Source organism: Xenopus laevis, chromosome 1L (assembly GCF_017654675.1).
Source record: "Xenopus laevis strain J_2021 chromosome 1L, Xenopus_laevis_v10.1, whole genome shotgun sequence".
Lineage (NCBI taxonomy): Eukaryota > Metazoa > Chordata > Amphibia > Anura > Pipidae > Xenopus > Xenopus laevis.
The window spans coordinates 129,181,604-129,193,881 of NC_054371.1; the positions used below are offsets into that span (position 1 = coordinate 129,181,604).

The 12,278-nt window shown below is 40.7% G+C and overlaps 1 protein-coding gene across 2 annotated transcripts; it reads left to right on the forward strand.

Annotated features, from left to right (window-relative positions):
• Window positions 1-228: 228 nt before the first annotated feature.
• Window positions 229-6,854, forward strand: plin2.L (perilipin 2 L homeolog). 2 transcript variants are annotated; one of them, NM_001088491.1, is made up of 9 exons: window positions 333-352; window positions 716-769; window positions 1,031-1,226; window positions 2,377-2,459; window positions 2,792-3,044; window positions 3,322-3,503; window positions 4,478-4,591; window positions 5,004-5,294; window positions 6,547-6,854. In NM_001088491.1, the coding sequence occupies exons 2-9, from the start codon at window positions 734-736 to the stop codon at window positions 6,676-6,678; spliced, it is 1,287 nt and encodes a 428-aa protein (NP_001081960.1). In that variant the 5' UTR covers window positions 333-352; window positions 716-733; the 3' UTR covers window positions 6,679-6,854. The 2 variants fall into 2 exon arrangements, with proteins under 2 accessions (XP_018090920.1, NP_001081960.1); XM_018235431.2 differs by lacking the exon at window positions 6,547-6,854 and having other exon boundaries at window positions 229-352; window positions 5,004-5,697.
• The last annotated feature ends 5,424 nt before the right edge of the window (window positions 6,855-12,278 follow it).

Here is a 12,278-nt window from a genome sequence, read left to right on the forward strand (position 1 = left end):
GCAACAGGTACTACTCTATATATTTATAGAAAAGCTGTTGTCTGATGTTCCTCAACAGCTCAAAGGCTGAGAGCGCAGGGACAATGATAAGCAGCAGAGACAGCACCGAATTAAACGGTTTAAAGATAAAGGCAATGAACGTGCCCTTGACCGTCACTTTCGAGGCGATCAAAGATCCCTCAGTCACAGCCAATGCATCACGTCATCCTACCAAGTCAGCTGAGAACTAGGGGCAGCATCGCGAGATTGGGGCGTGGCCAAACCGATATAAATACGGGAATTCGGGGCTAGCTATCAGTCTGTCTTCATTTGTCGGTTTTGGCTGTGTTGGAGAGTTCGTGTATAAATTCAGGTACTTTTTGGGGAGGCTAACGAGGAGTGGGTTATTACAAGCGGTACCTGTATGTAGGGCCAGGATTTGTTTCGAGTTCTGTTCTGTGGCTGTTTGTCAAGCGAATACTGAAACGCTGCCAATAAGCGGCTTTGGCTTTACAGGGATTTTTTTTTTTTTTATGTCCGGACGCCTGAGACTGTGAGGCCCGTGGGCTTTGCTAGCTTTTCAGTTTCATTGCTGCTTGTTGCCAGGCCTTTGCTCCACTGACTTATAGTTCTGTAACTAAAACGCTACAGGAGTCGCCTTCTGACTTGTCTATATCTCTACACGTTCTGTTTCCCACTTCCTATAATGCCCTTCTAACTCTGTATTTGATTGTAGACGTCCTGCGTTGGAAACATGTCGGCGGCAGTGGAACAGCAGGAGCAGCAACAGGTACAGTTTGTTATTTAGTCGCATGTTGTTTCTGAGAGATTTAGCTAATATCTGACAGTCTTGTGACCCACAAAATACACCCCCCCCCCCTTTCTTCTAATCCGCTGTTCCTTTCTCCTCCCCCTTTGCCCTTTTGTGTTCATGGGGTGTGGGTTTCTGGTCAGCCTGCTTTTTAGTTTTTTTTATTTTATTTGTTTATTCTTCATATCAATGAAACCTCTTGATGGATATCCTGTCTAATGTATTTCTCTTTGATTGTAGAGCGTGGTGGATCGGATAATTAACCTGCCCTTTGTGAGCTCCACTTATGACATGGTGTCCTCTGCTTACACCAACACCAAGGAGAACCATCCTTATATAAAGTCAGTGTGTGATGTTGCAGAGAAGAGTGTGAAGAGTATCACTTCAGTGGCCTTAACCAGTGCCATGCCCATCATCCACAGGCTGGAACCTCAAAGTAAGGCTGCTTCTTTATGGAATCAACTATGTACTTCTTTCCCTGCAATACTATATACATTTGATAAACCTGCCTGTATCTTATGGGTTGGGGGGGGGCGGGTGTAAGAGACCAGTAGAAACAAACACAAAGGGAGAACATACGACCTAATTGGAAGATAATGCTCTGCCTTGAGCTGAACCTAGGACCCCAGGGCAGTAATACTAACTGTGCTGCTGTATCCAGTAGGGTTTCCACCTCATTCCATTAAAACTGACCACAGGAAATCCATTCATGGCATTTAGTTAGTGATCTATTGATGCATTCTATACAGGTCCACATGGTTTAAAGCAATGCAGTAGAAATGTTGCATGTATAGTGTTGAGGGAACAACCCTATAGTTCATATTTATGTAGAGATGCACCAAATCCACTATTTGGGATTCGGCTGAATACCGAATCCTAATTTGCATATGCAAATTACTGGTGGGGAAAGTGAATTTTTTTCCCACTTCCTTGTTTTGTGATAGTTGCATGATTTCCCTCCCCCACCCATAATTTACATATGCAAATTTGGTTCTGCCAGACACAAGGATTCAGCTGAAGCATAAACCGAATCCTCGATTCTGTGCATCCCTACAGGCCCCGGACTGGCAATCTGTGGGTTTTGGCAAATGCCAGAGGGGCTGCTATAAGGTCCCATAGAAAGTCAGTATTTAGTGGGCTGTTTGGGCCTCTGTGTAACTGAAATGCCAGAGCCTATTTAATTCTCAGTCCGGACCTGCATCCCTATATCCAAGTCTTCTGATAGTCTCTCTGTTTTCAGTAGGAGTGAGTTGACTGTAGTTCACCAACTTGTGACACCATATAACATGTTTTTGTTATCTTGTTGTTTAATTTTCCAGTCTCTTATTCAAATCAATGTATAGTGGGGGGGGGGGGAATTTACAACTCTGCTGTCCCCCCCCCCCAATAGACACCTGCATACCATCAGAAAAGTGTCAAATGTTTGTAACAGAAATACATATGTAGCTACTTTCCCTACTTGCTAGGTTGGATTAAAAATGTGTTAATTGTCTGGTTTAGCAGGCTGTTTTCATTGTAATGCTATAGGTTGTGGAAAGTATTGGGCTAACTTTTTTTTCTTTTGCTCTCCCTCCTACTCCCTGTAGTTGCCATTGCCAACAACATTGCCTGCATAGGTTTGGACAAAATTGAGGAGAAACTGCCTATACTTTATCAGCCCAGTGACAAGGTAATACTAACTGCTCCCCCCTCTACACATATTCATTTGAGAAATACTATGCTGTAATATTGGTGTCTACACTGATCTCTAACCAGGCCTGGACTGGGAGTCAAAATAGGCCCTGTCATTCCAAGTACACAGAGGCCCAAGCAGCCTCCTACCAGCCCACTATATGGTAACTTTATATGGAGACGTACAGCAGCCCCTCTGGCATTTGCCAGAACCCACAGTTTGCCAGTCCGGACCTGTCTCTAACCCTGGCCTTTGGAGTTTTTTTTTTAAATGATGTGTTTTTTTTTTGTTTTTTTTTTTAATTTCCCCCACCCTTTCCCTTATTTTAGATTGTATCCAATGCATCCGATGCTGTGGCTGGTGCCAAAGAGACTGTCCTGCAAAGCATTACTGGGGTTGTTGATAAAACCAAAGGGGCTGTGCATGACAGCGTTGAGATGACTAAAGCTGTTGTGAATGGCAGCATAAACACTGTCCTGGGAAGCGGTGTAGTACAAATGATGAACACTGGTGTTAATACTGCACTGACCACATCTGAGAACCTACTGGAACAGTATCTGCCACCAACAGATGAAGAGCTGGGTAAGTTTGGTCATCAGTAGCATTCTCTGCACCACTAAAAATAGTAATCAGTAGTAGAAAAGGTTGTGTCGATTTATATAGATGGATATATACATACTGTAACTAGCTTATGGTGCCCTTTAAAGCTTTAGCTCTGTCCACTGAGCTGCAGAGAAGACGGTGCAACCTGTTACCATTTTCATTTATGAACATTGAAGCTGAAACTACTGATAGTTGTCCTTTCTGGTCACTAGAAAAGTCAACCACACTGACTATTATTGTACCCATTTCTTTCTAGCTATAGAAGCCGCAAAAACTGAGGGATTTGAATCTGGAAAGCAGCCCAACTACTACGTCCGATTGGGATCACTATCAACAAAAGCTCGCAAGCGTGCTTATCAGCAAGCTCTGGGTAGAATAAGTGATGCAAAAAGCAGGAGCCAGGAGGCAATTGCTCAACTGAATAAGACTATGGACCTTGTAAGTACATAACTTCTTAAGAGACCTTCATTTTTATTGTGGGATGGGGAAATGCGTTTTTTTTTTTTTTTTTTTTTTTTAAAGGTCAAGTCCATAAACAAACTTCTAGGATCTATAAAATTAGACTTTCTGTGTTGGAATTCTTGTCAGGGTGGGGAGCATTCAACCATAAAATGTGTTCACCTTTAAATGAAGTTTTAGTATGATTGATATTCTGAAGCCACTTACAATTTTTATTTGTGGGATATTGAGTTATTTAGCTTTTTATTCGGCAGCTCTCCAGTTTTGCAACTTCAGCAATCTGGTTGCTAGGGTCCAAATTAACCGAACAACCATGCATTGCTCTAAATCGAAAAATGAGAAAAAAAGCAAATTTGTAGCATTAGCGCATTTATATTTTTACATGGGGTTCAGTGACCCATTTGAAAGCTGGAAGAGTGCAAATTAAACTATGAGAAACAAAGTAATATGGAACATATAGTTCAGGGATCCCCAACCTTTTGAACCCTTGAGCAACATTCAGAAGAAAAAGGAGTTGGGGAGCAACACAAGCATGAAAAATGTTCTTGGGGTGCCAAATAAGTGCTGCAATTGGCCATTTTGTAGCCCCTATGTGGATTGTCAACCTACATTGAGGCTCTGTTTGGCAGTGCACCTGGTTTTTATACCACCAAAATTTGCCTCCAAGCCAGGAATTCAAAAATAATCACCTGCTTTGAGGCCACTGGGAGCAACATCCAAGGGGTTGGAGAGCAACATGTTGCTCACGAGCTACTGGTTGGGGACCACTGATATAGTTGAACCACCCCTTTAACAAACTCATTCCATAGAGAACTGCAAATGTCTAGCTGAATCTTGGAACCTAGACCACTGTTTACATTGAAGGAATTTTGCAGCTGTTTTGCCTGCATTGTCACAAATGTGTGTTTACACCAGACAGACTTCAAACTAATTTCTTGAGCTTTCTTTTTTAGATTGAGTTTGCAAAGAAAAATGTGAATAGTGCCAATCAGAAGCTGTACAACACCTGGGTTGACTGGACTAAAAGCTCCGGTGACCCTGCAAACGAGGGAAATGAGAGTGCAGAGGTAAGGTTTGACATATTGCTTTTTGACATGAGTTATTCTACTTGCCCTATTAAGAATTTCCACAAGTATGATCTACTGTCTGGGTGACTTCTAATACTGAGGACCTTTGGTTGTTTTAATGGGGCTTTAAACCTATTGTAACTAATTTTAATTTCATATTTAATGCAGTGGAGCTAAATATAATGTAGTATGTTGCTCGCTCAATTACATATGAGAAAGTGCTATGTGAAATGCTTACAAACTTGGTTTGTGCATACATGTCTTCCATATAAGGGTGTTGCTGTTGCCAACATTAGTAGCAATTGTAGCTGTACAAAGTAGGAGAGATTTGGGGATGTTTCATTTGTAGCGATTTCCTTACAATAGGTTGACTTGATATATTTTTGTTAAATGTATTCTTTCTTCCCCCCAGCAAATTGAATCTCGCATCTTATCAATGACTCGGAACCTGACTCAGCAACTTCAGACAACATGCCATTCCCTGGTGATGAGTGTACAAGGGCTACCACAGAATATCCAAGACAAAACTCATCGTGTTGGTGCCATGGCTGGAGAAATGTACCACAACTTTCGCTCTGCCTCTTCCCTCAAAGAAGTGTCTGATAACATCTTGACAAACAGCCGAGGACAGCTCCAGAAAATGAAGGATTCTATGGATGATGTAATGGATTATCTGGTCAACAACACACCTCTTAATTGGCTGGTAGGTCCCTTTTACTCCCAGTTGGCTGGTGAGCAAGAAGGTCATGAGGCAGCGGAAACCAACAAGGATTAAAGACTGACTTGACTACATTAAGTCTTAAGTTACAATATGCACTTTTTTTTTTATTCACAGATGAACTGTAATGTTTGTTAAAGCACTGCTCAAACTCCAATAAGGCTTATACTAATGGTTTCAGTACCCGTGTTCAAAGATTAATTTTATTGAGGCATAAGTTTAATACTGCGTTGGCCAATTCACACAAAGTATTAATAGCCCACCAATAACTTTATACCACCTTTTTCACATTTTAGAGTGGAGTTTCATTGTTCAGACACATCACTGTCTTATGAATCATATTTTGTATACTTTTTTTTTTGTATTTGCAATAAATAATTAAGCATGAGGTGTCTCTAGCTTGTTTTAAAGACTAAACATAATGGTGGTACAAACAATCTAGTGTGGATTTTATTCTTGTAGTAACCAATGAAACGGTTGGGTGGTGGCTGATATGTTCTACTTCAGCATTTCATACAATACATGTATTAAAGTACATGAATTCATGATCTGAAGCTTATCCTGAGCAGTGGGTCAAACTCCAAAACTCCATTACAACTTCCTAACTCAAAAGGGATTCTCTTAAGTGACCTAAGTTTTCTAGTTATTTAACTTTAAACTAAGCTTTCAAGAGCAACTGAAAATACATTGATGCTTCTAGTTAAGACATCAACATTGTGTTTTAAATTCTTTTAGTCCTGGTATTGAAGAAGAATGAACAAAGTTGTGGGGAACAGCATAACTGTTATCTGTTCAACATGTATGGAAAGCCCCTATAGAGAATGCACTACAATCTGCAGAAAACAAATGTCTGTACAATAACTGCTCAGGTTTTTTTTTTTTTTTAGGGTGTTTAAAAAAAAATAATTTTTTTAGACTATGAACTCAACTGGTTTGCCAGCAGCAGATTTATAAAAAGTGTTCACCTAGACAGAACTGTGTATAAAAACACCTGTTGGCATGAAGCATAAATGCACCTCCTGGTTCTCCATTTAAATTTATTACTTGCCTGATTTGAGTTGAAAATATTTTACAACCATAGGCCATTAACAATCCACATTATAGGGTACATGTCACTAGCACAAAGCAGTAGTATTCTAAGCAATGGTATCCCAAAGTCAACTGCATGGTGTTTTTAAAAAAACAAAAAAAAACTCAACTGCTCTAGGTCCCTAAACCTCTCTTCTCTTCTCATTAGGTTCCTGATTTCAGCATCACTGACCTATCCTCAGAAATGGACGAAAATCCAGATGTTTTGGAAGAGGATGAAATGGAAATGCAAGACTTTTCCCGTTTGAATGGCAGAGTAGTAAACAGGGACATAAGTTAGTAACAGACTGAACATTTCTTCTCCCTCCCTTGGGTGTTAACTATACCAAATTTTCTTACTGCGTATTTAACCAGCTTTTCATCTAAACTGATCTGTTTGTGACACAGTTAAGGTATTGGTTGTCTATAAAAGCTTTCTTTGCATTTGTAAATTTAATAAACTTAATATTTACTGTATCTTTCATTCTCATGACTGGAGAGGTCAATAAAATCAGGCATGTAGAGAGCCTAGTTAATGAGAGACTTCAATGTATCCTGGCATAACAGATTAACAATATTTTGAGGGCCTAAATTGAATTTGCTACTGGACCCAGTAACTTTTAGTTACGCTGCTGATTGGCACCCCATGCCTGCTCACAATAGCAACTGTTGCCAGGCTGCCATATCCACATTTGTTTGCCTACTTCACAGTTGGTCTCCAAATTCTCTTGGAACTAGGCACATACTACATATTTGAAAGAATCCAACGGTCTCCTTGATCAGATATTTGGGAAAGGACTGAAGGAAATGTTCTGAGATGAGCAGTGTAAATATTGATGTAAATCAACAGTAGGAAAATAAAGCAAACAACCATATTTAGTTCAGTAATGCTTAATCTTAGTCATCGGCCCTTATAGAAAAGTATAGTACCAATGTTTACCTAGTACTGGCTGCTCCCCAAAGGCCCCAATTAGATGTTTCTATTTAAGAAAATAAAATAGTGGACGCCTTATTTATTATAAAAAAATCTAAATTGGTTTTAAGATAATTACAACATTTACATAATTTTCATTGTGCAGTGCTAGGACAGGCAAGAACCAATTATAAAACCAAAACCGTAATATCACTTGTCATTTAAAGCAGTTTTCTTAACTGAAATCACATCAGCAAAGACCATGAAATACATGCCCTATCATCAAAAGAACCATATCTTCAGTGTTTCCCAAATCAGGTGGTTCGAAGGACTGTTCCAGGCTGCACACCAAAAGCAGCGTCAGAAGTTAATATTAATCAGGAGATGAAGCTACCTGCTTTTTCCTCCTGATCCTTCTTCTGAAGAGTAGAAAAGATATCGGTCTCTGGATGTTGGCCATACTCTCGGAGAATACTTGCTTAAAACAGGAGAGATAAGATTAAGTTTTAAAGTATCTAAACCAACATTGTCATGATAGATCAATGACACGATTTAGACAAGCTGCATATTAGCAGGCCTATCTCCAATTTTTTTTTATACCTCATTTTACCCAAGCAACAGCCACTTCTAGGGCAGAGATGCTACTAATTCCAACTGAGCAAATTTATAATTGAAGGCTGCCTAATGTTCATACATTTACTAAGCACTACAGTCTGGACATCAAGGCTTCACAGGAAGCAACCGCTGGGAGAGCCATCCTTAGTTGTTCGTTTTTTGGGTTTTTTTTTGCCTACCCTGTTGCTTATTATATCCCCATAAGTGCTAGTGTGTCAAGGAAAGATTACATTTATTCTTTAAAAGTCCATACAACTACACACCAATCCAAGCATGACTGTACTTTTTTTTGTTTTGATAATTGGTTCTTGCCTGCTCAGGGGTGATCCTGGCCCCTCCCATGAAGGGCCTTTCCTGCTGCTGCACCCCTCTCCCCACCACGCTCACCTTTTCAGTGCAGAGGAGGTCCACGTCTATGGCTTGAAAAATGGAAATTCAGCTCTTAAAGTTACCTGGAGTGTTCTTTTTTTCCCCGCCCCTGGTAACTTGTGAGGGGGCTGCCATCTGAGTTTCTCAAATTGCCTCATTGTGCCTGCCCTATCAGTAGCTAAGGGGTTTTGTATGGGCTTCAAGGAAAAAAATAAGTATAAATTTCATCTATTTTGACACCTGCCGAGAGCAACACAGAGAATGCCTGGAATAAGATGGTGGCAGCACACTCTGCACAAAAGTACCCCAGGCCAGTAAGTTTTTTAAAGAAATGGAGCACTGGTCCAGGGTAGAATCTTCGGAAACCTTTAGAGCCAAAGAACTTCGAACAATCAAGACACTTGATACATTCCTTGAATTAAGAGAGCTGTGTTCTTCAGTTTCACTCTGGTATGGGAGAGAGGAAATTTTTTATATATAGAACTTTGCCACAAGGAAAATAGCGTTATCCATTGGGCACAGACATCAGATTTTCCAGCTGAAATAACAAGTAAAAATTGTTTAATTTTTTTACAGGATTTGGGATGGTTCTGGTTGAAGTGGAATTAAAAATATTATAGCTCCTATGTGTGTTATTAGAGATCTGTTGCAGTCGAGTTACTGACTTCACAGCTTATCCTATTTGGTCCTGTATCAGTGTGCCCATGCCTGTTTCCATCTTGTATATTTACCTGCTTCAGTGCAGCAGTTTAGGCCATCAACCTTTTAGGGAGTTGAGCCATCTCTTGTTTGACTGTTGTCAATCAGAACGATTGACTCTACACTTGACTTGGTATATAAGACATACTATCCTTCTATACCCTTATATTCTAGGAACCTGCCACAATTACATCTTGTACCTTCACTTGGTTTAGTTCTGAGATTTTGGCCATGATTTCTTGTTTCAAATTGGATCCATTGCTGCCTGTTATGCTTTGTGTCTGGTTCTAAGTTTTGAACATGGCCTGAAGAGTTGATCTATGTCTTTCATTAGCTAACCTTGAACCAACCTTGAAGACAGGGACCTAAGCATACAGTGATAATACAAGTTAGAAAAAATCTTTGCATGTAGTTTTCTGGAGCATCCCATTATTAGCTTGTGTTGACTTAATATGGGACCTACGTGTAGAGTGATGGACCTGCACTAAGTTCTCATACTGGCTAATGTGCCAGTGTTTAGATGGAAGGGTTGTGTGTTTTTCTAATCTTTATAAAACAAATCACCTTGCACTTACCAGAATTGTATTTCATGACCCTGGTAGACCCTTGTAGACTGCTGAAATTGCAAACTGGAGAGCTGCTGAATAAAAAGCTAGATAACTAAAAACCCACAACAAAATGAAAACCAATTGCAAATTGTCTCAGAGTATCAATCTCTACATCATACTAAAAGTTAACTCAAAAGTGAACAACCTCTTTAAAGGAGAACTAATTGCTAATAAAAAAAAACCCTACCCTCCATAGTCCCTGCTCCCCTCCGCAACAAGTGTTAACATCTGTAAATGCCCCTAAGCCTGTAATTACCCCTCACTGAGTCAGTGATTCGCAGCTCACCGGCGCCATCTTCAGAGCTTCCGTAATCTTCATTAAGTAAGTGCCGTATGGGCGCATGCGCAGTTGGATCGGGCTTCTTCGTGATAACTGCACATGCGCCGAAAGTAACGAAAATTACAGAAGGGCCGGAAGAAACCTCTGAAGATTACCAAAGCGCCAGCAGATGTCTCCCGTGAGCGCCAATGTGCTGACTCAGCAACGAGGGGGAATTTTAGGTTTAGGGGCATTTACAGATTATAACACCTGTGTGGGGGGGAGCAGGGGGGGACTATGAAGGGTAGGGGTTTTTATTAGCAAGGGGGTTTAGTTCTCCTTTAAGACAACTAAATAAGGGAGTTATATTAAAGTAGTCTCGGAATTCACTTACCTAGGAGTTAAGGTCACAGCCCTTCCCCAACAATACCTGCACCTTAACTTAGACCCGTTATATGATTGGGTATCCCAAAAACTTAAGTCGTAGGCTAACCTACTGGTAGGCCCCGCAGGGCGGGTCCACCTTTAAAAAATTATTATTCTGCCCAAGCTACTCTATGTACTATAACAAACCCCTGTATGAATACCAAAATCTTTTCTTAAAATAAATGCTATATTTAGGCAACTGGTGTGGGCTCACTCCAGGCCATGACTCAAACTTGAAACATTAATGTGTGCTAAAAACAAAGCTGGTTTGGCCCTTCCAGATATGTATCTATATTATCTGGCAGCACAATTGTGCCATCTAAATACGTGGGTGGAAGGTTCGCATCATAGAGTGCTGCACTCACTTTGGCCTCAGTTGACTGGCTTCACTGATCCGGTAAACTGGATCCTAGGGAAATCTACCACTACATCTCAGGCATTACATCCCCCCCATCAGTTCCCTACGTAAGGTGTGGTAAACGGCAAATGCACTTCTTAAATCTCCTGCCATAGACCCACTTACACCACTATGGAACAACCAAGATTACCCCTTATTGGTAAAATTAGGCCCAATGAGTCTTTGGTCGGACCGTGGTGTGAATACGCTAGGTGATGTATGGCATAATGGTAAACAAATCTCCTTTGCACAATTGAAGGACCAATTCCGGATTCCACATATCCAGTTGTTGACCTTCCACAAGCTCAGCCTTTCTCAATGTCACACACAAGCGCCACGGCATAACGCTGTCCACGCACTCCCTTTTGGTATACATTAAGAGGGGACATACAAAAGGTCTGGTCACTATGTTATATGCTAAGTTGCTACAAGAAGTGCATGGAAATAACCTAGATGGGCTACATTCCAAATGGGAAGTGGATGTGATCCTAGACAAGGAATGGCAAGAAGCAGAGGAATCCCCTCAACTACAGACTACGGCTAATTCAACTATACATTCTTCATAGGGCTTACTACACCCCTGTTAGACTTCACTACATTACTGCCAACACCCCAGATGTTTGCACTAGGTGTGCTTTGGACAGGGGAACTCTGTTACACATGTTATGGAGCTGCACTAAGCTTACTTCATACTGGAGGGAAGTACTAGATACATTAGAGGGGGTGCTTCAGGTGACAATTGCCAGAACACCTAAAACATGTGTGTTGGCCATAATACAAAACCTGAAGTTAAATCAATATCAGTCACTCTTCCTCTTTGAGGCATTGCTACTAGCTAAGAGATTAATTACCCAGAACTGGAGAGCAGTGACTCCTCCTACCTTCTCTACCTGGTCTATGTCAGGGGCATTGGCATGAGTTCATCCTTATTTCCATCATGGATCTAGAACCTAAAAACCTATGCATTTTTGGCTATATCTATATGTAATTGCTGTGAAGGTGGCCCAGTGTAGTTAGCTTGACTGGGGGGTCCTAGGTGACCTAGTCTGTCACTTTGTATACTTCATCTTGTAATAAAAGCTCTCTGAATATAATTCATTAAAAGCAGTGTCTCTGTATGCAGGCTTTCTGTCAGATAGTTAGCTCTTCATATATTATCAAGGCAAAAGGCACAAAGACCAACACTGGGCACCCCCTTCTCCCCAGTAAATTCATTTCTCCAGGGGTAAATAAAGCTAGAGCTGTGATTCGGTACCAGAGCTTCCTCTTGCCATTTAAGATTTTCGCCACAGCATATAATCATTTCAGATAAACACCTGTTCATGTAGCTATTAAGAATTGAGGCCAGTTCTTTCTCTCTCAGCCTTCACTCTCTCCTTACATCGTAACCGCCAACTGGTCTTGACTTTATGCACTTGTCCATTTGTCCTTTCCCTCATCCTGTTATTCATTATAGTTGTTTGGTGCCCCTTAGTAGCTTTCTACCCTTTAACATAGGTAGTGTTGTAAGCACTTCTTTCTTCATCGACACCGGCTATGTGTGACCTTGATGTTTGGCCTTCAGTTTGGTACATACCATTCTCTTCTATTTTTACTCTCACTCTTACTAATGTAA